This window comes from Magnolia sinica, chromosome 15, assembly GCF_029962835.1.
Source record: "Magnolia sinica isolate HGM2019 chromosome 15, MsV1, whole genome shotgun sequence".
Taxonomy (NCBI): Eukaryota; Viridiplantae; Streptophyta; class Magnoliopsida; order Magnoliales; family Magnoliaceae; genus Magnolia; species Magnolia sinica.
In genome coordinates, this window is record NC_080587.1 from 70,667,993 (window position 1) to 70,694,394 (window position 26,402).

A 26,402-nucleotide genomic window follows, 5' to 3' on the forward strand; every position below is an offset into this window, starting at 1 on the left:
ATCTCAAGCAGGTGCTGTAGGTCCTACAAATACACAAGTTGTACCTCAACTTGAAAAAGTGTGATTTTTTAACTGATAGGCTATTGTTTCTAAGATTTGTTATAATGTCCATAGGCATCCGTGTTGACGATGAAAAGGTGCGAGCCATTAGAGAATGGCCGATCCCGACAAACATTCATGAGGTGAGGAGTTTTCACGGGTTGGCGACTTTCTATCATCAATTTGTGTGAGATTTTAGCACCATAGTCGCGCCTATAACAGATTGTATGAAAAAAGGACTGTTCCAGTGGACCGATAAAGTTCATAAGAGCTTTCATGAGATCAAGCATCGTTTGTTTACAACATTGATCTTGATGCTTCTTAATTTCGACAAATTGTTTGAGGTAGAGTGTGACACTTCATACGTCAGAATTAGAGGAGTATTATCACAGGAAGGCGGGCCGATAGCCTTCTACAGCGAGAAGCTCAGCAAAGCCCGAAAGAAGTGGTCGACTTATGAGCTTGAGTTATACGCAGTTGTTCAGGCGCTACGACATTTGCGGCTTGTCTGACTCAAAGAGAGTTTGTTCTGTACACTGACCATCAAGCATTAAAGTTTATTAATAGTCAGACTAACGTGAATCGTGTGCATGCTAGATGTGTTGTGTTTTTATAGGAATTCACGTTTATTCTGAAGCACAAGTCAGGGCAGCAGAACAAGGTGCCTAATGCACTTACCCATCGTGCATCACTACTTATTACGATGAGCAATGAGGTGGTCGGCTTCAACTATCTCAAGGAGTTGTATGCCAAGGATGAGGACTTTAAAGATTCTTAATTGAAGTGCCAAGAAGGTCACCCTAGTGACCTTCATATATAGGATGATTTTCTATTCAAAGAGAATCGATTGTGCATCCCCCAAAGTTCTCTAAGGGAGCAGATTATTCAGGAGCTATATGGAGGTGGCCTCGGTGGACACTTTGGGCAAAACAAGATGCGAGCTCTTATGGAAGGGCGGTATTACTGGCCGCAATTAGTACGTGATGTGGGAAAAGTCATACAACGTTATTATGTTTTTTAGACCTCAAAAGGGCAATCTCAGAATACGGGCCTCTACACCCCGTTACCTGTGCCTGACGGTCTTTGAGTGGATTTATCAATGGACTTCAAGCTTGGTCTCCCACGAACACAATGCAGCATAGATTCGGTGTTCGTGATGGTAGATCGTTTCTCCAAGATAACGCACTTTATCTCATGCAAGAAGACCCTCGATGCAACACATGTGGCAAATTTATTCTTCAGGGAGGTCATACGGCTACACGGGGTCCCTAAGACCATTACTTCTGATTGTGACACGAAGTTTATTAGCTACTTTTGGCGGACTTTGTGGACTCGATTTGATACACGACTTCAATTCAGCAGTGCTTACCACCCACAGACAGATGGGTAGATCGAAGTTGTGAATCATACGTTAGGAAACCTCCTTCGCTGTATTTCAGGAGAAAAACCAAAGCAGTGGGATTTGGTCTTATCTCAAGCAGAGTTTGCATTCAACAACATGGTGAACCGCTCAACAAGGAAATCACCGTTCCAAATTATCTACGGACGAGTGTCTCGCCACACACTTGACTTGGACCCTCTGTCTAAGCACCCAGGCATGAGCATTACAGCAGAATATATGGCAGACAAGATCATAGGCATCCATGCGGAAGTGCAGACCAAGCTACATGCCTCGAATGAGAAGTACAAAGAACAAGTGGATAAGCACCGACGACAAAAAGTGTTCAAGGTGGGCGACTGCGTTATGGTCCATCTACGCAAAGAAAGATTTTCGACCGAGACATACAATAAGTTGAAAAATAAGAAGATTGGACCCGTCCCAATCATTCGAAAGAGCAATGACAATGCTTATGTTGTTGATCTTCCAGATGGCATGGCGATCTCACGGACTTTCAACGTCGCGGACCTGACCGAGTATCATGAACTAGAGTAAGATGAGAACTCGAGGATGAGTTCTTTTGAAGTGGAGGGGACTGATGTAGAGCGGGTCGCGGATAGTTTCATGGCTAAGATGGATTAGAAAAGGCCCGGTCGACGACAGAAGTGATCCAGACCGTCGAACCTTAGATCGGGCGTATCTCACAATCTGGAATGAGTTATCGGGTGTAAAATATATGATTTTGGGGTAGAACGGGCTACTTTAGTCAACCAACCCAGCTATGCCGGGTTACGCAAGCCAAATTTACGAAATAACCCTGGATCGACGGTCGTTTCCCTGTTTTAATTTCGTTTTTACTATAAATAGTAAGTTTTAGTTTGATTATAACTCTTCATCCATCGGGCTTTAGGAGTTGCGTCCAATGTAAAAAGAGCTTAGAATAATTAGGAGAACGGTTTGGTGAAGCCAAATAGGACACTTACTATTTTTGGCCGTAAACCTTGCGCACTAGTAGACATCACGACCGTCTATAAATAGTAAGTTTACTATTTATAGTAAGTCGCGAATTTTAGGAGTTTTAGTTGTAGTTTGCTTCTGATTTCTCTCTAATTGCTTGATATCCCTATTTAAAGGGTTGTGAACTCGTTTATTGAAATTCATTAAACCAATTTCTAATTTATTAGAAGTTTTTTCTATTTTCTGCTTTCTTTCCTCGTGGATTCAAGAAATCTCTGTGAGGAGTCCAGAGAAGCTCCGTAGATTCGGAGTAGTTATCCTCTTGAGGAAGACGGTGATCGACCTCATCACGTTCATCCCTGCATCATCATTTTAGGGCATGATTCCAAAAACGAGGCACATCTAAATCTTAAATGGACCACCTCAAAGGAAAACAGTGTTGATTGAGCATCCATCATTAAAAACTTCCTAGGCCCCACCAATAATGTTTATTTGCCATCTAACTTGTTGATAAGGTCACACAAATCATCAAGGTGGGTCTCACAGTGAAAGTAATACCGACTACATGAGATGATCCAAATCACGTCCTAATAAGGTAATACATAAAATTAGGAAGTGATTCTAAAAAATACGCTGAACCAAATCTTGGATGGACCATGCCACAGGAAACAATGTGATTGGATGCCCACCAATAAAAAGTACATAGGGCACACTAGGGCTTATAGTAATGTTTATTTGTCAACCAACCTATGATAAGGTCAAACAGTCTCACAAAAAGGGAAAATATGAAGATCTTGATCCAAAACTTTTATGTCCTATAATATGTTTTTAATGGTCAATCACCACAATTTTCACTAACATAGTCCAACTAAGATTTGAATCTGCTTAACTTTTGGATCAAGTACTAAATGAGATTTTTAAAAATGAATGGACAATAAAGATACACAACAAATTCATCAAGTGGGCCCCATACAGTCAGGGTAACACCCAATGACGTGTTACCTAGGTAAAACCGGATCGGCTCTCTTGATGTAGTTAGGGGTGTCAATAGGCCAAGTTTAGGCTTCATAAATCAAAATCTTGAATGGCCATTGAGCCAGTCCGAAATAATTCAAAACTTGGACCAAGATCTACCCAAGCTCAGCCCATTGACAGCCCTACATGTAGTTATAGGGTTGTCAACCGCCGGCCCTAGGTTGGTCTTGGCCCGAATTTTGAATGGTTTCGTAGGGCTGCACACAGAACTAGTAGAACCGGTAAACCGGACTGGAATTGAACAGATCGCATGGTTTGGTCCGATTCTGAAGTGCACCGGTTTCAGTTCTAACTCTGAAAATCAAAGAACTGGTTAGTTCAGTTCAATTCTCGATTTGAGATTATGCAAAATCAAACTGAACCATGAACCATACCATAGAACTAAACCTTTGAACTGAACTTAAAACCGGACCCATTGGCTAATAAATATTTAAATTTTATTTTTTTAACATAAAAAAACCTAAACCATTCATCAAATGGATGACAACACAAACAGACATGGACAAAATCATTTTGAAAACACAGAGAGGTCATAAAAATAAACCATGACAAGATCACTCGATGTGAAAATTTTCAATAGAGGAGCTTGGGCTGGGATTATATATATATATATAATGCAATTGGGCTGGATTATAAAAATATATATTATGCAATTAGACTGGATTATAAAAATAAATCATGCAATTGGGCTGGGTTATAAAAAGCTAATAACTATAAAACCAAATTGTTTTTTACTGTCCTGTCCCAATTCGGTTCCAGGTTCCCACGATTTTGGTTATAGTTTTCTTGGAGCCGTTGAAAACGGTTCCACTCCGAGAACCGAACCAAACCGTATGCACCCTTACAGCACTCAAAATTAGAATTTTGGCAACCGGAGTCCAGCCCATTGACACAGGGAGATATTTGGGGAAAATGCTATTCTAAAATAGCGTGATTCCTAAACACGCACTAAAAATTGTGCATGTCTAGATCATGTAAATAAAACAATAAACCATCGAAATAATGGACCATTGTAGATTGATCAAAAATTAAAATTTACACTCTAAGTAGAACCCTTATAGGCATTTTGGCAGATATCAAATGGACGGTTAAACACACGAAAGCGTCAAAGGTCTAAATTCGACAAATAAATTTTCATATTCAGATTTTTTTAATTAATTATATCATTTGGAAATGACATATCTAAAATGGGTTCCGCTATTTGAACGGTTGATTTTACTTACCTATTTTCTATGCATACCGATTATAAGTGCATGCTTATGAAGTATCATAGTCTGCTAGATTATCAAATAACATCCCTTGATCTTGAGAAATTTACGACTGTACAACACATTTATGGCCCATTTACGAGACAAAGCCCACCTCATTTTACCTTACAAGAATAAGCCCCAGCTGTACGGACGCCTTCCCAAAGGTCGAAAATGCCCCTGCTTTTTCCATCAAGCGGGAAGACGAGTGCTGACGTTCCTCCAACTCCGAGTTGTACGAACGGTTCAAAAGAGATCAACGTTACATGGCCCCACAATTATGTATTTATTATATCCACAACCTCCATCCATATTTCGAGATCATTTCGGAGCATTATCCAAAAAAAAAAAAGATCATATCCAAAGATCAACTGGACCACACCACAAAGAGTAGCAGGAAAATTGCTTTTCACCGTTAAAAATTATGTAGGGCCCACCATAACAATTATTTTCCATCCAATCTATTCATATGGCCCCACAATTATGTATTTATTATATCCACAACGTTCATTCATATTTCGAGATCATTTCGGAGCATTATCCAAAAAAAAAAAAAAAAGATCATATCCAAAGATCAACTGGACCACAACACAAAGAGTAGCAAGAAAATTGCTTTTCACCGTTAAAAATTTTGTAGGGCCCACCATAACATTTATTTTCCATCCAATCTATTCATAAGGTCACAGAGAACCGGATGAAGAGGAAAAACAAATTTCATAATGATCTAAAACTACTGTAACCCCTAAAAGGGTTTCAATGGTAGACGTTCAACTCCCCGCTGCTTTTTCAAGTGTGGTCCACTTGATAGTTAGATCTGTCTTATTTTCCGTTTTAAGCCTTAATATGAGCGCGCCAAGTAGATGAACGGTTTGCATATAACATAGACCTCTTGATGGGACCCAACGAGTAACAAAGATTCTGCGTTTAAATTTTATTTTTATTTTTAAAAGAACAGATTTTCGTATTTGATACAAAGAGATTTGGCTACGGATTATAACCATAGCCATACCTACCAAAATCCGTAGCTAACGAGGCCAATCCAGGGTGGGCTCGCCGAACTAGTGGCCCCCGCGCCAGTCGGTGACCTATCTAGCGGGGCCGCGCCGATCTGGTCGGGCCACGCCCATCTGGCATCCCCTATAGATACGGATTATTACCATGGCCATAGACAGACTGCCATGACAACAGCCTATGCAAATTTTTTTATTTTATTTTATTTTTTACATGGAGAACTTTATTCTACCTACAATTTTCTTAAACACATATTTATATAAATATGTATGTATAAGCATATAAAAAAAAAAAAATTCCTCTCCTTTTTTCATTTCTTTCTTTATTCATTTAAAAAGTATATCTTCTAAACCAAAATTAGTTACTCGATGAACTCTCTATGTTTATGGGGTAGGAGAAGCTACTTTAGCCAACCAACTTGGTTATTTACCAGAACTCTATATGATTATGGGGTAGGAGAAGCTACTTTAGCCAACCATCTTGGTTATTTACCAGAACTCTATATGATTATGGGGTAGGAGAAGCTACTTTAGCCAACCAACCTGGTTATTTACCAAGATTCCATCAGGTCGATGACCGTGAAATGCATGGAAATGACCATGAAGGGAATTGACCGTGAAATGCATGGAAATAACCATGAATCAACACGGAAATGCCGGGAATGACCGTGAAATGCATGGAAATGATGGTGAAGTGAAGCGAATTGACCGTGAAATGCGTGGAAATGACCGTGAAGTGAAGGGAATTGACCGTAAAATGCATGGAAATGACCGTGAATCAACACGGAATTGCCGGAAATGACCGTGAAATGCATGGAAATGACCGTGAAGTGAAGCGAATTGACCGTGAAATGCGTGGAAATGACCGTAAAGTGAAGGAAATTGACCGTGAAATGCATGGAAATGACCGTAAATCAACACGGAATCGCTGGGAATGACCATAAAATGAATGGAAATGACCGTGAATCAACACGGAATCGCTGGGAATGACCATGAAATGCATGGAAATGACAGTAAAGTGAAGCGAATTGACTGTGAAATGCATGGAAATGATTGTGAAGTGAAGCGAATTGACCGTGAAATGCATGGAAATGATCGTGAATCAACACGGAATCGCAGGGAATGACCGTGAAATGCATGGAAATGACCGTGAAGTGAAGGAAATTGACCGCGAAATGCATGGAAATGACCGTGAAGTGAAGGGAATTGACCGTGAAATGCATGGAAATGACCGTGAATCAACATAGAATCGCTGGGAATGACCGTGAAATGCATGGAAATGACCGTGAATCAACATGAAATCGCTGGGAATGACCGTGAAATGCATGGAAATGACCGTGAAGTGAAGTGAATTGACCGTGAAATGCGTGGAAATGATCGTGAAGTGAAGGGAATTGACCGTGAAATGTATGGAAATGACTGTGAATCAACACGGAATCGCCGAGAATGACCATGAAATGCATGGAAATGACGGTGAAGTGAAGCAAATTTACCGTAAAATGCATGGAAATGACGGTGACGTGAAGTGAATTTACCGTGAAATGCATGGAAATGACCGTGAAGTGAAGGGAATTGATCGTGAAATGCATGGAAATGACCATGAAGTGAAGCGAATTGACCATGAAATGCATGGAAATGATCGTGAAGTGAAGGGAATTGACTGTGAAATGCATGGAAATGACCGTGAATCAACAAGGAATAGTCGGGAATGATTGTGAAATGCATGAAAATGACCGTGAAGTGAAGCGAATTGACCGTGAAATGCATGAAAATGACCGTGAAGTGAAGGGAATTGACCGTGAAATGCATGGAAATGACCGCGAATCAACACGGAATCACCAGGAATGACCATGAAATGCATGGAAATGACCGTGAAGTGAAACGAATTGACCGTGAAATGTGTGGAAATGACCGTGAAGTGAAGAGAATTGACCATGAATCAACACGGAATCTCCGGGAATGACCATGAAATGCATGGAAATGACCGTGAAGTGAAGCGAATTGACTGTAACATGCATGGAAATGACCGTGAAGTGAAGGGAATTGACCATGAAATGCATAGAAATGACCGTGAATCAACACGGAATCGCCGAGAATAATCGTGAAATGCATGAAAATGATCGTGAAGTGAAGCAAATTGACCGAAAATGCATGGAAATGACCATGAATCAAAACGGAATCGCCGGGATTGACCATAAAATGCATGGAAATGATGGTGAAGTGAAGTGAATTGACCGTGAAATGCGTGAAAATGACCGTGAAGTGAAGGGAATTGACCGTGAAATGCATGAAAATGACCGTGAATCAACACGAAATCGTCGAGATTGACCGTGAAATGCATCGAAATGACCGTGAAGTGAAGTGAATTGATCGTGAAATGCATGGAAATGACCATGAAGTGAAGGGAAATGACCGTGAAATGCATGGAAATGACCGTGAATCAACACGGAATCGCCGGTATTGACCGTGAAATGCATGGAAATGTTGACAGAATACATCCACGATCATTCCCGCCTTTTTCGCGTTGATTCATGGTCATTTCGACACATTTCACGGTCATACCCCTTCACTTCACGGTCATTTCTGTGCATTTTCCGCTCCAATCGCTGCACTTCACTCTCATTTCCATGCATATCACAGTCATTCCCACCGATTCTATGTTGATTCACGGTCATTTCGGCGCATTTCACGATCATGCCCCTTCACTTCACGGTCATTTCCGCGCATTTCACGGTCCATTCGCCAAAATTCATGCTCATTTTCATGCATATCTCAGTCATTTCCATCGATTCCGTGTTAATTTACGGTCATTTCGGCACATTTCACAGTCATGCCCCTTCACTTCACGGTCATTTACGTGGATTTTAAGGTCCAATTGCCTCACTTCACGGTCATTTTCATGCATACCACGGTCATTCCCGCCTATTCCGTGTTGATTCACGGCATTTCGACGCATTTCACGGTCATGCCCCTTCACTTCACTGTCATTTCTGCGCATTTCACGGTCCAATCGCTGCACTTCACGGTCAGTTCCATGCATACCACGGTCATTCCCGCCTATTCTGTGTTGCTTCACAGTCATTTCGACGCATTTCACGGTCATGCCCCTTCACTTCACTGTCATTTCGGCGCATTTCACGGTCCAATCGCTGCACTTCATGCTCGTTTCCATGCATATCACGGTCATTCCCGCCAATTCCATGTTGATTCACGGTCATTTCGGCGCATTTCACGGTCATGCCCCTTCACTTTATGGTCATTTACGTGCATTTCAAGGTCCAATCACCTCACTTCATGGTCATTTCCATGCATACCACGGTCATTCCTGCCTATTTCGGGTTGATTCACGGTCATTTCGACGCATTTGACAGTCATGCCCCTTCACTTCACGGTCATTTTTGCACATTTCACGATCCAATCGCTGCACTTCATTGTCAATTCCATGCATACCACGGTCATTCCCGCCTATTCCGTGTTGATTCACGGTCATTTTGACGCATTTCACGTCATGCCCATTCACTTAACGGTCATTTCCACGCATTTCATGGTCCAATCGCTGCACTTCACAGTCATTTCCATGCATACCACGGTCATTCCCGCTTATTTCTGTGTTAATTCATGGTCATTTTGACCCATTTCACAGTCATGCCCCTTCACTTCACGGTCATTTTCACGCATTTCACAATCCATTCGCCTCACTTCATGCTCATTTTCATGCATATCATGGTCATTCCCGCCGATTCCGTGTTGATTCACGGTCATTTTGGCGCATTTCACGGTCATGCCCCTTCACTTCACAGTCATTTTCGCGCATTTCATGGTCTATTTGCCAAGATTCATGCTCATTTCCATGCATATCACGGTCATTCCCAACGATTCCGTGTTGATTCACGATCATTTCAGCACATTTCACGGTCATGCCCCTTCACTTCACGGTCATTTACGCGCATTTAAAGGTCCAATCGCCTCACTTCACACTCATTTCCATGCATACCACGGTCATTCCCGCCTATTTCATGTGATTTACGGTCATTTCGACGCATTTCACGGTCATGTCCCTTCACTTTACGGTCATTTCCGCGCATTTCACGGTCCAATCGTTGCACTTCACAGTCATTTCCATGCATATCACAGTCATTCCTACCTATTCTGTGTTGATTCACGGTCAATTCCCTTCACTTCACGATCATTTTCGCGCATTTCACGGTCAATTCGCTTCACTTCACAGTCATTTCCATGCATATCACGGTCATTCCTGGCAATTCCGTGTTGATTCACAATCATTTCCATGCATTTCACGGCCAATTCCCTTCACTTCACGGTCATTTCTACGCATTTCACGGTCATTTTGCTTCACTTCACGGCTATTTCCATGCATTTCACAGTCATTCTCGGTGATTCCGTGTTGATTCACGGTCATTTCCACGCATTTTACAGTCAATTCCCTTCACTTCACAGTCATTTCCATGCATTTCATGGTCAATTCGCTTCACTTCACAGTCATTTCCATGCATTTCATGGTCATTCCCGGCGATTCCGTGTTGATTCACGGTCATTTCCATGCATTTCACGGTCAATTCCCTTCACTTCACGGTCATTTCCATGCATTTCACGGTCAATTCGCTTCACTTCACGGTCATTTCCATGCATTTCACGGTAATTCCTAGCGATTTCGTGTTGATTCACGATTATTTCCATGCATTTCACGGTCAATTCCCTTCATTATTTCCATGCATTTCACGATCAATTCCCTTCACTTCACAGTCATTTCCATGCATTTCACGGTAAATTCGCTTCACTGCACGGTCATTTCCATGCATTTCACGGTCAATTTCCTTCACTTCACGGTCATTTTCATGCATTTCACGGTTAAGTCACTTCACTTCACGGTCATTTCCATGCATTTCACAGTCATTCCCGGCGATTCCGTGTTGATTCACGATCATTTCCATACATTTCACGGTCAATTCCCTTCACTTCACGGTCATTTCCACGCAGTTCATGGTCAATTTGTTGCAATTCACGGTCATTTCTATGCATTTCACGGTCAATCCTGGCGATTCCGTTTGGATTCACGGTCATTTCCATGCATTTCACGGTCAATTCCCTTCACTTCACGATCATTTCCACGCATTTCACGGTCAATTCGCTTCACTTCACGGTCATTCCCGGTGATTCCGTGTTGATTCATGGTCATTTCTGTGAATAAAGGAAAATGAAGGGAATTGACCGTGAAGTGAAGGGAATTGACTATGAAATGCATGGAATTGACCGTGAAGTGACGGGGAATCACCGGGATTGACTGTGAAATGCATGGAATTGATCACGAAGTAAATGAAATTGACCACGAAATGATTGAAATTGACCGCGAAGTGAATAAAATGGATTTTTGACCATCGACCTGATGGAATCTTGGAAAATAACCAAGTTGGTTGGCTAAAGTAGCTTCTCCTGCCCCAAAATCATATAGGGTACATCAACTAACTAATTTTGGTTTAGAAGATATTGTTGTTAAATGAATAAAGAAAGAAATGAAAAAAGGAGAGAAATTTTTTTTATATATGCTTATATATACATATTTATATAAACATGTGTTAGAGAAAATTGTAGGTAGAAAAAAGTTCTCCATGTAAAAAAAATTTAAAATTAAAATAAATAAATTAAAATGCATAAACTATTGTCACGATGGTCGGTTGATGGTTATAATTATAATCCGTAGCCATAGGGACTGCTAAATGGGCGTGGCCCCGCCGGACAGGCTAGCAATAGGCGCAGGAGCCGCTAGTTCGGCGAGCCCACCCCGGACCGCCCTCTATGGCTACAGATTATGGTATTTATGGCTATGGTTATAATCCGTAGCCATATGTTTGACCGTAGGTTCCAACATTACCATTCTGCATTGAATATATACCGTTGAAATCCTTTCTGGGTAACAGAAGTTTTGGATCATTATGAAATATGTTTTTCCTCTTCATCCAGGTCTCTGTGACCTTACGAATACATTGGATGGAAAATAAATATTATGGTGGGCCATACAAAAGTTTCAACGGTGAAAATCAATTTTCCATTGTTCCTTGTGGTGTGGTCCAGTTGATCTTTGGATATGATTTTTTTTTATTTTTTTTTTATAATGCTCCGAAATGATCTCTAAGTATGGATGACCGTTGTGGTTATAATAAATACATAACTGTGGGGCCATGTAACTTTGATATCTTTTGAACCGTTTGTACAACTCGGAGATCGATGAGCGTCAGCGCTCGTCTTCGAGCACCAGCCGATCCGCTTGAAGGAAAAAGGAGGGGCACTTTTGACCTTTGGCAAGTCGTCCGTACAGATGGGGCTTATTCTAAAATGAGGTGGTCTTCAACGGAAAAATGTGCCATAAATGGGTCGTACAGTGGTAAATTTCTCCTTGATCTTTTCGGGAGCGGCTTTGGTAAATCCTCTAAAAAAATCCTCGGATTCACCAAGGTGGGTGGATCCTGACCATAGGGCTCACCTTGATTCATGTGCCTTAAATATACTCCGTCCATCTGTTTTGAAAGATCATTTAGGTAATTATTGCAAAAAATAATCAGATCCAATCTTATATGGACCACACCACACTAAAATTTAGTTATTAAATACTAACCATTAAAAACATCTAGGCAGAAAAACAAATGTTTATTTCCATCCAACCTGTTGTAAGAACAAGAAGAGATCGATGAAGGGACCACACAAATATTAGATAGATTCAAAACTTTAGTCGCCCACAATAAATTTTTAATGGTTGATCACCATTATTTCCTGTGGCAGGGTCAATAGATATTTGGATCTGCTTCATTTTTTGTATGATTCCGTATAATGACTTTTCTGAAACGTATGGACGGCGTGGATGTAATTAACATATATTAATATGGTCCCCTACAGTAAGAGATCCACCCACCTCGGTGGATCCGAGATCCACCGAAGCCGCGCCCGGTCTTCTTTTCTTTCTCGTGCGCGCGGGGCCCTTTCAACCTTATCCGCGGGACCCACTTTTTCTACTCTGCTGTCGCGAAAAGACTGATATTTTGGCAGTGAGATAGCTAGTAGGCATGCTTTCATATGTTGTACACGTGGACTATATCCCTCAAATCACACCGTTGAAATCGTAAGATCCACATCAGATGGTTCAAAGTTTATAAAATTTAGACTGAAACAATGCCATAAGTGGCCTATTTTCGAGCTATCACCTGACGGTTTAAATGTAAGTTCAACGGTCCAAGATCAACAAAAAATCTCCATTAATCTCAAGCGTATGCTTATTTAATCAATCAAATATTATGGATTATATAAATTGGTTTCATAAATCGATCTGTACAAATTGAGTGAATCTTATGCTACGTGCACATTTTCTTTAGTCCATGCGTATTAAGTAGTATACTCTTCCAGAGTACCAAATCACTCGTGGATAAGCCTCTCTCTCCTCCTTCAAAATTAACAAACAAAAGAAGAAAACGAAAAAAGAAAAAACCCAACTCTCTCTCCCTCTCTCTCTCTCATCAAAATCAAGTAAAACCATCATTCAAATCTCAAATCCACTCCATTCAAATGCTTTTATTCCCAATTCTCTGCAACCCATCTTCATAAAATTCATCCTCTGTTTGTTCTTCTATCTGTTTCTTGAAGAAAAATCTCATTTGGGTTTTTGAAATGGCAGTTTCAGCTGCGAATTCCCATCTTCTCTACAGAGAATTCCATAACAGAGACCAACCACAGCCTTTCAACTCTCTCTGCAATTCGATATCGGTTTACGGGGCTTCGGGAATCTCTTCGTCTCTCGGAAGCGATAGCAGAAAGAGTGAGAGAAGAGTACCAAGAAGACCAAGAAGATCTGAGCCGTTGAAAGCGGGTGCATTCTGGCAAGGTGTGTCGAGGCCCACATCGATCGAACTGGAAGCAATCACGAGCGTCGAGCAGTTCGATCAGATCCTTTCTACGGCGAAGGAGATTTCGCAGCCGATTATCATTGACTGGTCTGTTTTTTCTGTTTATTTTTATTTTTCATTTCTTCTTGTTGGGGCAGCATTCTACACAGGTGGGCCCCACCTTTTAATGATCAAGACTGTTTGCTTGGTGGGCTTCACTCTTGATAGGTCTGAAATGCCCAATCACAGAATACTCGTCGTCTGATGATTGGTATGCAAATGTACGGAACCAAAGAAAACGTAGAAGGATCATGGATTCAGGTAGCTCACTACCATTTTTTAAATGGTGGTGACTCATCATCCTCACGTGGAGCCCATTTGCAGCTATCCAGACCATCCGAATTGTGGGGCACATGATGGATGGTACACATGTCTACAGTCGAACTGATAAATCAATCGTAACCATCCAATTGGTGGCTATCAAATCGATGGGAAAAAGAAAAAACAGTGATTGGTCCAAATTTCAAGGTAACATGCAGATGGTCGCCAATATCATTTTATCAGTGTAATTTTGGGTTTCGTACCATCCACATTAAGTTCAAAATTTTGGACGGTCCGGATTCCTTTACAATTGCGACATGTACATGGTTAAAGAGTCACCACCCCTTTTCTAAATGGTGTTAAACTATCATAGGAGTCTGCCCCATATATGGCAGAGAAATGGCCAATGATCATATGGCTGACATTGCTTGGTGGAGGAGAATTTCAAGTTGCTAACTCGTCCACGGTGAGGTCCATCATATGAGCCGTCTCAAGCGATGGGTGTTGGGATTTATATTGCGGAATCACACAGATACAGATCTAGGATAAAAATCCAAGAGCAATAAGCAATCACAAGAGAACACAAAGATTTAACATGGAAAACCTTTTTAGGAAAAAACCACGACACAAAACGATGGAAATCCACTATGAAAAGAAATTACAAGAGAGCGGATTTACCCGATTCGAACAACCTCGAATCTCACCCTTGCTACACCCTTTAGAAACCTTAAAACCCTTTTAGGAACCCTTGAAATTTTTTTAGAAAGCTTTAGAATATTTTAGAATAGCCCTACGGACCTCTATTTATAGTTTAAGAAACTCCACTTACGCACTTCCTTTGGAAAAGTCCGGAAACTGTCTCAAATTTGCGCAATCCGCGCAAGATCTGCCTAACCTTCGACTAGTCGAAGGAGGGCCTCGACTGGTCGAGCAACCCACTTGACCGGTTGAGCCTGACCCTCAACTAATCGAGCATCACAGACTCCCAGAACATGTGCTTGCTAGACTTTGAGTCGAGCGGGCCTCAACAGGTCGAGTAGTCTACTCGACCGGTCGAGCATCCTGGATTCAAAACATCTGACAACAATTTCTACCATGTCTTTAATCTGCAACCGTGTAGCTCTCTGACCTCTTCTTTTATCTCTGCATCATGTCATAGCTTCTCGTGCACACTCCGTTCTTCTTTTACGCTATCGCAAAGCCCAAAGAAGTTACACAGAACTTGAACTTCTCTGTACGAACGATCTAGGTGAGCATGTCTGCTGGATCAAAATCTACATGCTTAACTACTTTTGCTCCTGTCTTTTCAAAAAGAAAGATGTAGTCTTCTTACCATTTCTTCGCTACCCAATATTGATTGTCGGCGTATTTACTCATAACATTGATAGCCTGTGAAATAACCGGTCTAATATAGACCATGTCATACACTGCTAACCATATTCGAATAAGGCTCATGAGATATATTCTGCTTTTCCTCATCTGTTTTGAGACATGTCTTGAGAAAAACTTTGAGGAGAGACGCGTAGAGAACGCTCTCCGGTTTTGCCTGGTCCATCAAATACTTGATCAATACCTACCAAAGGTATCCTGTCTGTGATTATAAAAACCTACTCCTCTTCCAGTCTCAATGCCGAGAACCATCTTTGCAGCTCACCGATCCTTCATCTTGAATGTCCCACTTAACCGAGTCTTCAGTACATTGATTTCAGACATGTCATAATTGGCGATCTACATGTCATCAATTCCTGACTCACCATGAATGAATCAAACCGCTGCCTAAGCAACAGGTCGTACCACGACCTCCTGCAAACTTTTTCTTAGCCCCTTTAACTTCGAACTGCTCTGGTTGCTTCATGTATATTTGCTCTTCAATTTCCCTTGCAGAAGTGCAGACTCCACATCCATCCTTCTAGTTCAAGATCATATTGGCTAACCGGCGCCAATCACGGATCTAATAGACACCTGTTATACCGTCGGTGCGAATATCTCTAAGAAGGCGATCCCTTCTTTCTGAGCATAATCCTTCACCACCAACCTCGCCTTGTATGTATGTTGTATCCTCTTGAAGATCCACCTACATCCAACTGCTTTCTGGCCCACTGGAAGCTCCACCAGCTCTCATATGTTGGTTTGGTACAACGAGTCCATCACATCGCCTATAGTCACCTTCCACTTCTCAGCATCAGGCTCATCTAGAGCCGTCTGAATAGAAGATGAATCCTCCGCGATATTAGAGTCATCCATGTACCTCGCCAATATCCTGTGATCATGCCGTGTGATTCTCCTCACAGGTGGTTGCTACACCTGCTCTGTATCCCTGTTCGCCCGTCTCAGCCTTCCTGCCATGCCCGCTCATGTGGCAATGCCTAACATGCCACACACGTGCAGAGGTGGAATCCGCTACATCCACTTAGCTGCACCTTTTGAAGTGCTCCCGATCAACTTGTACATGTTACCGAGTCGTTGCGCTTTCATGATTACTCGTGCCCCCTTAGATACCTTAAGAGCACCATCAATACCTGTGAACTTGCAGCCCATTGCCTTAAGTACACCAAGAGAAATCAGATTTTTCTTTATGTTAGGAACATGCCTCACATCAGTCAGTGTATGCTCCACTCCATCAAATATCTTAATGCGCACCGAACCAACAGCCATAACATTACAGGAAATGTCATTGCCCATAAATACTTGTCCATCATCGCACTCCATGTAGTTGGTGAACCAACTCCGATGAGGAGTCATGTGAAAACACGTTTCTGTGTCTAGCATCCACTCGTCCTTACGATCATCGTATGGCCGCCTGATCGTAAATACAGACAAAACATTATCATCACATCCACTCGATCCATCTGACGTGGCGGTATTGGCCTTCCTGTATGAAGCCTCAGAATCTTCTCTCTTAGATTTAGGATTTTTACAATCCTTCTTCACATGTCCTTCCATCCCACAATTCCAGCACTTTACCTTTCCTTTGCCCTTGCCCTTGGATTTAGATCTAGAACCTGAAAAACCTGTCCCCTGTTCAGAATTCCTACCCTTTGTAACCAGTGCATCAAAAGATATCCTCATGTCAATATTAAGCTTTCTCATAGCTTTCCCTTGAAGGGCTGAGATAACAGTGTCGACGCTCAGAGTTTTATTCGTGGAGCACATTGTGTCCTTGAATGACTCATAAGACGTCGGAAGAGAATTCAGTAACATACATGCTTGTTCTTCATCTTTCATCACTTCCTCCATATCCAGCAATTTGCAAACCAATTTATTAAAGTTGCTGATGTGAGCCTCTATATCTCCACCCTCTGTCATCTTGAAGTTATACCACTGCCGCTTCAAGTGTAGGCAATTTTTAGAGGATTTTTTCGCATAGACGTCCTCTAAACTTAACCGCAGTTTTTTCCCTCATGACATTATAGAAAACCTCATCCGTGAGACATAAACAGATTGATGATAAAGCCTTCTTATCAAGATTATTCCATTCATCATTAGTCATAGAAGACTTCCGCTCCTCAAGAGCACCATTTTCACCTTGCTTGATTAAGGAACTTATCATCTTGATGTTCCATAACTCAAAATTATTTTTTCCTGAGTACTTTTTAATATCATACCTAGTGCTTGCCATTATTACTAATCCCTCAGATTCAGATCTGTGCCCCAACGATTGCTCTGATACCACTTGTTGGAGATTTGTGTTGTGGAATCACACAGATCTAAATCTAGGATAGAAATCCAAGAGCAATAAGAAATCACAAGAGAACACAAAGATTTAACGTGGAAAACCCTTTCGGGAAAAAACCACGGTACAAAGCGACAGAAATCCACTATGAAAAAAATTTATAAGAGAGAGGACTTACCCAATTCGAACAACCTTGAATCTTACCCTTCTACACCTTTTATAAACCCTAAAATCCCTTTAGGAACCTTTGGAAGATTTTTAAAAAGCCTTAGAATACTTTAGAATAGCCCTAGGGACCCCTATTTATAGTTTAGGAAACTCCACTTACACACCTTCTTTAGAAAAGTCTGGAAACCACCTCAAATTTACGCAGTCCGTACAGGATTTACGTAACCCTCGACTAGTCGAAGGAGGGCCTCGACAGGTCGAGCAACTCGCTCGACCAATTGAGTCTGACCCTCAATTGATCGAGCATCAAGGACACCTAAAACATGTGCTCACTGGACTTTGAGTCAAGTGAGCCTGGACAGGTGGAGCATCCCAAATTCAAAACATCGGGCAACAATGGGTCCACGGTGAAGATGATCAATTCTTCTGGATGTACCAAAAGCTTACTGTCGTGCACCGTTACACTGGGATGTGTCACACGTGTAGGACATCAGAGCCATTGAAAAGGTTGGCCATTTCCTGAAGATCATCCCTCTTGAAAATAACACGTGTACTTCTTCAGTGGATCAAACCATCAAAATCATTGGAGCTCTGTGCAATCCAAGTAAATGTACATGTGTGGCCCACCTGCCCTGATTTTTACTCCAAGAGATCGTTATCACGGATCCGGCATTTTGCACGGTCCAGATGGCCTATAGACGTGACACATTGCCCGAAAAGGAGATGCAAACCATTATTGGATTTAAAATTCTCAATTAGAAATTGGGGACGTCTGATAATTCCACACTCGTGTGTGGTTGCCCTTCACATCCACATGCAGCTACATCTTTGCACAATGTGACACATGCATGAGATCTGAGCGTTCCATCAAGTGAGATACAATGTTTAGATCTTCCATCTTTAAAATCAGGCTCTTTGATAATTCGGGTGGGCCACAACATATCAACATAAATGAATGTTAGGAAAAACCTTTCTAACCGTCAATTTACATTGTACATTGTGGCCCACCTGAATGTTGAAATTTCCTAATTTTTTAGAGATGGTCTCTAAGCATGATTTTCAAACTTATGGAAAGCTCAGATCTCAGACACTCTTTTTCATGTCCGCATGTGTCTACTTGTGGATGTGTACGCCTCCACATTCGCATGAATTAGCCAATCCCGAATTTGGGGTGTTTGGTTTTGATTTGGTTTGTATCTTGTGGTATATCAGGATGGCTAATTGGTGCAGGAAATGCATATATTTGAAGCCTAAATTGGAGAAACTGGCGGCCGAGTATGAATACAAGTAAGAGTAAAAATCCATTCGACATTTTAGATAAAAGCTGTTCAAGCAAAACCGTCACGGCACGTGCCAAAGTGTCACGCGTTGTGTGACATCATAACCACACATCAGGCCTACCACTTTGTGCCGTAGATAGCTTGGCTCAAAAGAAACGCTAGTTTTTCAGGTGGGCCTCTCGTGCAGATGGACGGATAAGAAAGCTAACCAATAGGATCAAGATTTACAGTGAATATGATGCCCACCATCATGATTTTTTCAACAGGGAATGTAGTCAGTGAGGTCCTCCTGATGAACGGCTTGGATTTTCTTTTTTCACAGGATCAAATTCTATTTCGTGGATGTCAACAACGTACCTCAAGCTCTCGTGAAGCGTGGAAACATCTCTGTATGTTGTTGGGCTGATATCAAAGTTATTTTTATTTTTATTTTTTTCCATTTTTTTGCATAAATATTTCTGTGAATTCCAGGTGGGACTCTCAGAGATCATTGTGGCCCACGTGACAAGATTCATCCACCATTGATTGTAGATGATCAAAGCCATCTTGATTAATGGGGATGCAGTATGGAACGTTGGACCGTTTCATCTCCGACCGTTCATTTTGCGTGCCCTTAATCGGACTACTTTGGTCATCTGATGATGGTGATTTTGGGGCACAAGGCCGAAGTGGACTGAACTCATGCTACTGTCATCGTTGCTTGTAAATGGGCCCACCTGGTCACTAATGAGGCAGAAAGAATTTGGACCGTCCATATATGTGTCTGCGCTTGGTTTGGGTAGGGCTCAGGTCTCTCTAAACCCAGCCCGGTGGTCAATCTGGGCCGTTGTTGGGCTAAAGTAACAGGATCATGCCTGGACCATAGTCATTATATGGGCCCAACCCAAACCTGGCTACCGTTGTGTCAGATCTGGCTTGTTTGTTACGTATTCCGCACCTTTAGCTGTACACTCATCTGAACAAACAGACTACCCCAGCTTGAACTCAGCTTGGTCCCGAGCCTGACTGGCTAGCTAGGGTTAGCTCGGTTAACAGCTTGTGCCAGCTGCAGCCAAGTTTAAGCCAAGCTTGAGCTCGGATCTTTCGAGCTGAGATAGAGTTTAAGCCTACAAGCTGAGTTTGAGTTTTTAAGTGTTGGGAATTTTAATATGTAATACATGTAATATATTTAATATATAATATATTTAAATATATAATATTTATATTAAGTGAACCTTATTATCGAATCAATTCTAACTGAGTCAAGTTCGAGTCAAGTTCGAGTTGAGTTTGGTTTAAGCTCGAAGCTAAAAAAATCAACTCGACTTGGCTTGAACTCAGTTTTGAGCTGAGCCGGGTCGAGCAAGTTAACAGGGCTAAATCGGTTCGCATACAGCTCACATATATACGACAAGAAGGCCCTTGAAACACTAAGTGAGCTGGACTGGGCTCACAGGCTCTTACTCACAACACAAGCTGGGCCTGTTAGGAAAAATATGTCAGGCCCGGCCAACGGGCCTAATATTTCAGTCCAAGACCGGGATAAAGCAGGTCATCACAAAAGCCTGACGAACCATCCTGGCCCATTGAAAGCCCTAGCCTGACCTGGCCCGAGTCCAACCGGATGTGTTCTGCCTGAAAACCCATGGATTGGAACCGGGCCTGCCCGATAACTAACCGGCCGGACCTGGGTTCGCATATGCATAAAGGCCGTCCGAAGGTCCGTTGAGGCCCCACTCATGGATCAGTGTTGATTCTACAATTTAGATGGTGGACTCGGCCCATTCCTGAGACTGGTTATGTAGCTCATGAGCTGGGCCCCACTGGGCCTGGACTTTCCCTAGCTCATGTGCCCATCCTGGCCCATTTAGCACAATACGGGAACAGTACCAAAAGGTGAAATTTTGGTACCAGAAGTTGAAATAGGGTTGTTTTTAGCACCAAAAAAAAAAAAAAAAAAACCGAGGGTGCAAAAGGTCAGTTCCGCTTATTTAATTCTCATCTAATTTTTTTGTTTTTTTGTTTTTTTTTTCGATCGATGGGCCTTCTTCAGAAAATGCCAACAATTCAGGTGAGTTGATCATAGAACTCGAATCAGTGAATGAGAGTTTTTTCTCTGCCTTCTGTCATTTTCCTATCTTTAACCGAGAAGTAGGAATAAAATGGATGAATAATTCAAATGGGGTGGGGTGCAGCTATGGAAAGATGGAGAGATGATAGAAGAGGTGATTGGGGGCCACAAAGCATGGCTTGTGATTGATGAAGTCAAAGAAATGATACAAAAACACATTTAATGTAACTGTTTTTTTACCTTCTTATATCTTAATCATCCTTATTATTTCTAATTACACGATTATCATCCGTTGCAATTTTGCTGCTATCATTTTCCTTTTCTTGTCCTTTTTTTTTTTTTTTTTTTTAGTAGTATACATTTTCACTAATAATGGATGTGTATATTTGTAAAAGATGTGATGTATTTGAGAATTCAATTCCTGAGCTATGTTTGGATGCACCATTGAATTGAATGGCAATAATTAGTTTCTTAGAAGGATAGTGACCCAATTGTAGTTTACTTCTTCAAGGGTTGTCAATGGGTTGGGTCCTAAAGCACCAATCCTCGACTAAATAGGTTCGGATCTTTCTGGGTTTTGGCCCTTTCGGGCCCTAACGTTTTTCTCCGAACACACCCACCCACACACACCACAATGGGCACTCGAACCCATCACCTCAATGTTGAAACTCATAGAGTCTACCACTGAGCGATAAGTAGAGATCCACATCACATTTAATATTAACTAGAATAGATCTGTTTTTAAATGGGTCCAAGATGCGATGGGAACCGATCAAGCTTTTTTAAACTGTGTTCAAGTGACAGACCTGACCTGAACCTAACAAGGCCCAGTTTTAATTGGGTTCAAAATGGTGGACCTAGACATGACCCTATTTCTAAACAGGCTCAAAAGGTTAGACCTGAACTCATTAAAATCAGGACTCCCTCAAGTACCCATGGGTCCAAATACAATTCACAGCCCCAACTTGCCGTTGAGTTCAACTCCAAATCAACATGATTTTGGAGCTTAGTTATCGTGAATTCAAATGGAAGGTAGCTCATTTCCAATTTGGTCAATTTATTATTGCAATTGAATTTGATAGTGTATCCAAAGGCGGTCACAAAAGCATAATCACTGACCAGGTATCAGCCAAGGGTAACGCAGTTGGTTTCTAGATTTCAATTCGCAATAACAAAGACAATGCAGGTTTGGATGCAATATCGAATCGGACTGTAATTATTAATACGAATTTTCAAATTGCAATTCCTTAGTTTGGGATTTGAAGGTGTGGGCTTGAAATTGATAGGGTCAAGTTGGATTCAAAATAAATGTAATTGCAATTTGGGTCCTAAGAAACATAATTTATTTTGGGTGGAATGCAACTGAAGAAAGTGCACTGAAAATGTCAATAGTATAATACTTTAAAACAAAATCAAAATGAAATTACCTTGAATGCGGAACCACAACTATCTTCTTCATTGTATAAAAATGATAAAAAAGACAAAAGAAAGCTCATTAGAGATGTAGATTCCCAACGACATGCGAGGAGATTATATGTTATGAGATCTCTAGATTTGTTGAACTAGGGTTTATAGGATAAAAAGAATAGTGAGAAAAATAGAAGTATCTCAAACTAAAGCATGTATTTATAAACTTTATTTTTAGAGAAATTCCAAATTGGTGACTAACTCTACTATCTCTTAAGCTATAGTAGCAATGACGTGCTAAATTACCACGTTGTATCCTATTTAAAAAATCCAATTTACATTTTCCAATCAGGTAGATCCAGTGCGATACTTTTGATATTATAATCCTCCCTAAGGCAGGTTTGATTCCATATTTGTACACGCACAAATTCTAATGCTTCGATCATGATGCACATTTATCTGCTTTTGAGATTGAACGGAATTTGTTTCTACAAATTTAATCAATCAAAGCCAGTTGTAAATATTAATATTATATTAATATTTAAAAAACTATTTCAAAAGAAAATTTGATCATCCATTCGATTGGGCGCTTTAAATAAGTTTACAGTGCGTCATCACCAATATAAGATTAAATACAATATTTCTCTAACTCATTTTCGTACTCTTATCTTAATTTGGTTGTTTTTTAAACGTGCTTCTAACCCGATTGAATATGTGCATGCGATTTTGAGAATACACATCAAAGTCGCACTACATCACCATTACCGTGTCATGTAGCATAGAGTAGCAAGGATGAAATAATCATCTACAAGAATACCATACTCACAAAGCGATTTGACTAAAACATCGCTTGTATATAATTAGCCTTATAGCATGTGTAACTCAACTCACGCATTGTAAATGATCAAGTGTTAATCGTCTTCGCAATTATAACACACGATCTGATTGATCAACTAGTACTGATCCATCAGCACTACACAATCTGAATAGGTATAAAGTTGATTATGTTGATCTGTGTGAGATTTCATTCTAATCATCTCATAAGTTAGGGGATAGGTACGTCTCATATGTATATGAGTCTCAATATGCATCAATTTTGTTATGCAAGAAGTGGACTAATCCTTTAATTAACGAACGTTAACCATACATCATCATGAAAGCTAATATAAATACACACACACATATACATACATATATTGTCATGACATGATCACATTTTCTAACGTCCCGTCCAACCAGAACAGTGTCCTGGGGCGTCCACGTAGGATTCGCCACAGGACCATTCGATTTAACCACTCGTAGGTGGGGTACCACAAATAAATTAACCTAGGATTAGCCCATTAAGGTAGACCAGTCTGGTTATGACCAGACTAAGTATGGGCCGTCAGTCCAGATAGTCCGTTTACACTTAGCAACAGCCCGTGCGGGCCATGCAGCAGCCAAGGAAGGTCAGAAAAATCTAAAAATTTAAAGAACCGCAGATCTCACTGGGCTTGTGGTCCATCACAGACCACGGAGTCAGTAGACACCCGAAAATTAATTATCCACGCCATCCCAGCGGCACTTACTAAACGCAACTCACCCAAAGGCCAGAATTGAAATCTGACACTTGTAAATAAAACTGAGATACCAGGCTTTGCAGCCGTCGAATCTCTTCTACATTTACAGTGAGAGCCTAGAGTATTTTTCTACGCCCATCCACAAAATTTGGGACCCGATCGTGGAATGGTGACCGTTGATCACAAATCGGACCTGTACGATCAAACCCTAAATCCGATCGCCCCCAAATTTTGCACGGCCCTTCATCGGGCCATAGAGCGCTTGTCCAATAAATTTCATAGTCGAGGGGCCATCAGAACCGCCCCAACAACTAGAATGGACCTCGTAGGGCCATTTAAAAATTGGAGCCATACGATGAAACCCCGCGTCCAATCATCTCCAAATTTTGCATAGCCCCTCATCGGGCCATGAGGCACCTACACATAAAAATTTGGTGGCCTAGGGGGTGGTAGGGCCGCCCCAAATCCAAAAGGGGATCCTAGGGAGCCATTGAGGAAATTCGTTAAACTTAAGGCCAATGGGCCCAAGTCTAGGAAATAAAGCCCTAAGGCTCTTTCTCTCATAACTCCCACCATTACTCCATCAACCAAAGAGAGTAAAGAGAGAGTAAAGAGAGAAGAAGGAGAGTGAAGGTGGACCATAGCTCAAGTGGGGCCCAAAGCAGTTTGATTCTTTCAACTCCTCATCTCTTCCTCTATGACATATGCTAATACACATATGCTCTGTAAATGCTACATATGCCACTGTCCATTTTAAGCTTCTCACATCTACCACAATGTACTTCACTTCATGTTCTAAGGTGCTTGACAAATAAGGAATAAAATAGCTAGTTCAAGATATTATAACCTAAATAGCCTAACTAATATGGCATAACCTACGAACCCTATGTTGGACATGAATTTGCTTGCATCCAAATGGACCTTAAGTGAATGGGCCACCCCTCATGAAAGGCTTGGATCCCTAATAATCCAAGCAATATGTACTGGTTTGAGAATCATTAGAATTTATATAAAGCGGTCCATTGTTCTCTATCTTAAGAGTTTTTAGATGAATTGTAATACTCTAAAATTTCGTCTCACATGGATAACATGAAAAACTAAATTCACGGGTGTTAACTTGAATATGTCAAAGTATAAAAACATGCACATTCCTTATGTTCTCATAATTTTCACATTTTCATGGCAACCATAGCATGAATGACAGAAAATAAATTATTATTCCATTTAAATCACTACTCTAAGTTTCATTCACTAAAAGTTCAATCTAACTAACGAATATAGTCAACGATCTATGCTCCCATTGAGGACTTATTATAATTTTAAATTCGAATAATCAATCCTAAGAAAAACAAAGTAAACAATAAAAATAAATCTTGTCTAAGTCACCTCAGCTTCATCATCTGCTATCTGCTTCCACGAACTTTCTAATTCCTCACCTGCTGTGATTCATTTATTAGATCATCACTTGCACCTTTTATAATTATTTTTCAATAAGAGGAATGAGTTGCTTGCCATTAACTTAGTGAGGGCATCCCTCCATGATTATCTCAATAATAACGAAAACAATCATGTCCATAAACATCTAAAACATCTAAGAAAATCTTGATTAATGTGATGCACGATATACACTCTGATGAAGGTACCCTAATTCAATGAAACGATGAGCTCACCACTCTCATTAGTTACTAGTCATCAAAGTTTATTAAGCCCACTTGTGAGATGATGAGTCAATCACTCTCACTTGCTGTAAAAACCTCAACTAATTAAACGAGAGTAGTATGTCGATTTTATTAGATAATGTACAATTAGAGAAATGAAAATCGCTGACACTTCCTCTATTGTAACACCTAGAGGGGTTGATCAAACTCATGTATCCTAGTGAACGTATGAGATTGATCCAATCCTTTAAGTTAATCCAATTTAACATCCGACTAATTTAATGATGCACACACTCTTCAAGTTACTACTACATCCACCACATTCTAAACCCTTATAGTCCATCATGTCCTAAGATAGTCGTTATCATTTATTATCACATGCTCTAAAAAACCCAACTAATGAAACATGAGTACCCTATTGCTAGAGCTGGGCATCGGTCCAGATTGGATCGGATTGGGTCCAACTCGACCTGATTCGAAGTCTCAATGGCCTGACCCGAATTCGATCCGATCCGGGACCGAGTCCGGGTCACCTGACTCGAACCAATCCGATGCATGGTTGACCTGACCTGAACCGAGTCTGACTCAGTCAGTGAAACTGAGTCAGATCGGGTTCGGTATGATTCGGATCTTATGAATTTAATCCAACTGTTTCTTGTGGTGTGGTCTACTTCAACCTTTAATATACCGTCTTTTTATGCTAAAGGCCTAAAATGATATGTCAAAATGGA

At 41.0% G+C, this 26,402-nt stretch overlaps 1 protein-coding gene across 2 annotated transcripts; it reads left to right on the forward strand.

Annotated features, from left to right (window-relative positions):
- The first annotated feature begins 13,091 nt into the window (after window positions 1–13,091).
- On the forward strand, window positions 13,092–21,337 carry LOC131227368 (thioredoxin-like 3-1, chloroplastic). Of its 2 annotated transcripts, XM_058223152.1 has the most exons (5): window positions 13,109–13,663; window positions 18,930–19,004; window positions 19,320–19,386; window positions 21,030–21,047; window positions 21,172–21,337. In XM_058223152.1, exons 1-5 carry the CDS (start codon window positions 13,341–13,343, stop codon window positions 21,268–21,270), a joined length of 582 nt encoding a protein of 193 aa, XP_058079135.1. In that variant the 5' UTR covers window positions 13,109–13,340; the 3' UTR covers window positions 21,271–21,337. The 2 variants fall into 2 exon arrangements, with proteins under 2 accessions (XP_058079136.1, XP_058079135.1); XM_058223153.1 differs by lacking the exon at window positions 18,930–19,004 and having other exon boundaries at window positions 13,092–13,663.
- Window positions 21,338–26,402: the final 5,065 nt, after the last annotated feature.

What these genes read in the sequence shown, in the direction of transcription:
- LOC131227368 (XM_058223152.1), top strand. Translation starts at nt 13,341, where the DNA reads ATGGCAGTTTCAGCTGCGAATTCCCATCTTCTCTACAGAGAATTCCAT. An exon ending in CAGCCGATTATCATTGACTG is followed by an intron (nt 13,664 to 18,929) that starts GTCTGTTTTTTC and finishes GTGGTATATCAG; the next exon opens with GATGGCTAATTGGTGCAGGA. An exon ending in GCGGCCGAGTATGAATACAA is followed by an intron (nt 19,005 to 19,319) that starts GTAAGAGTAAAA and finishes CTTTTTTCACAG; the next exon opens with GATCAAATTCTATTTCGTGG.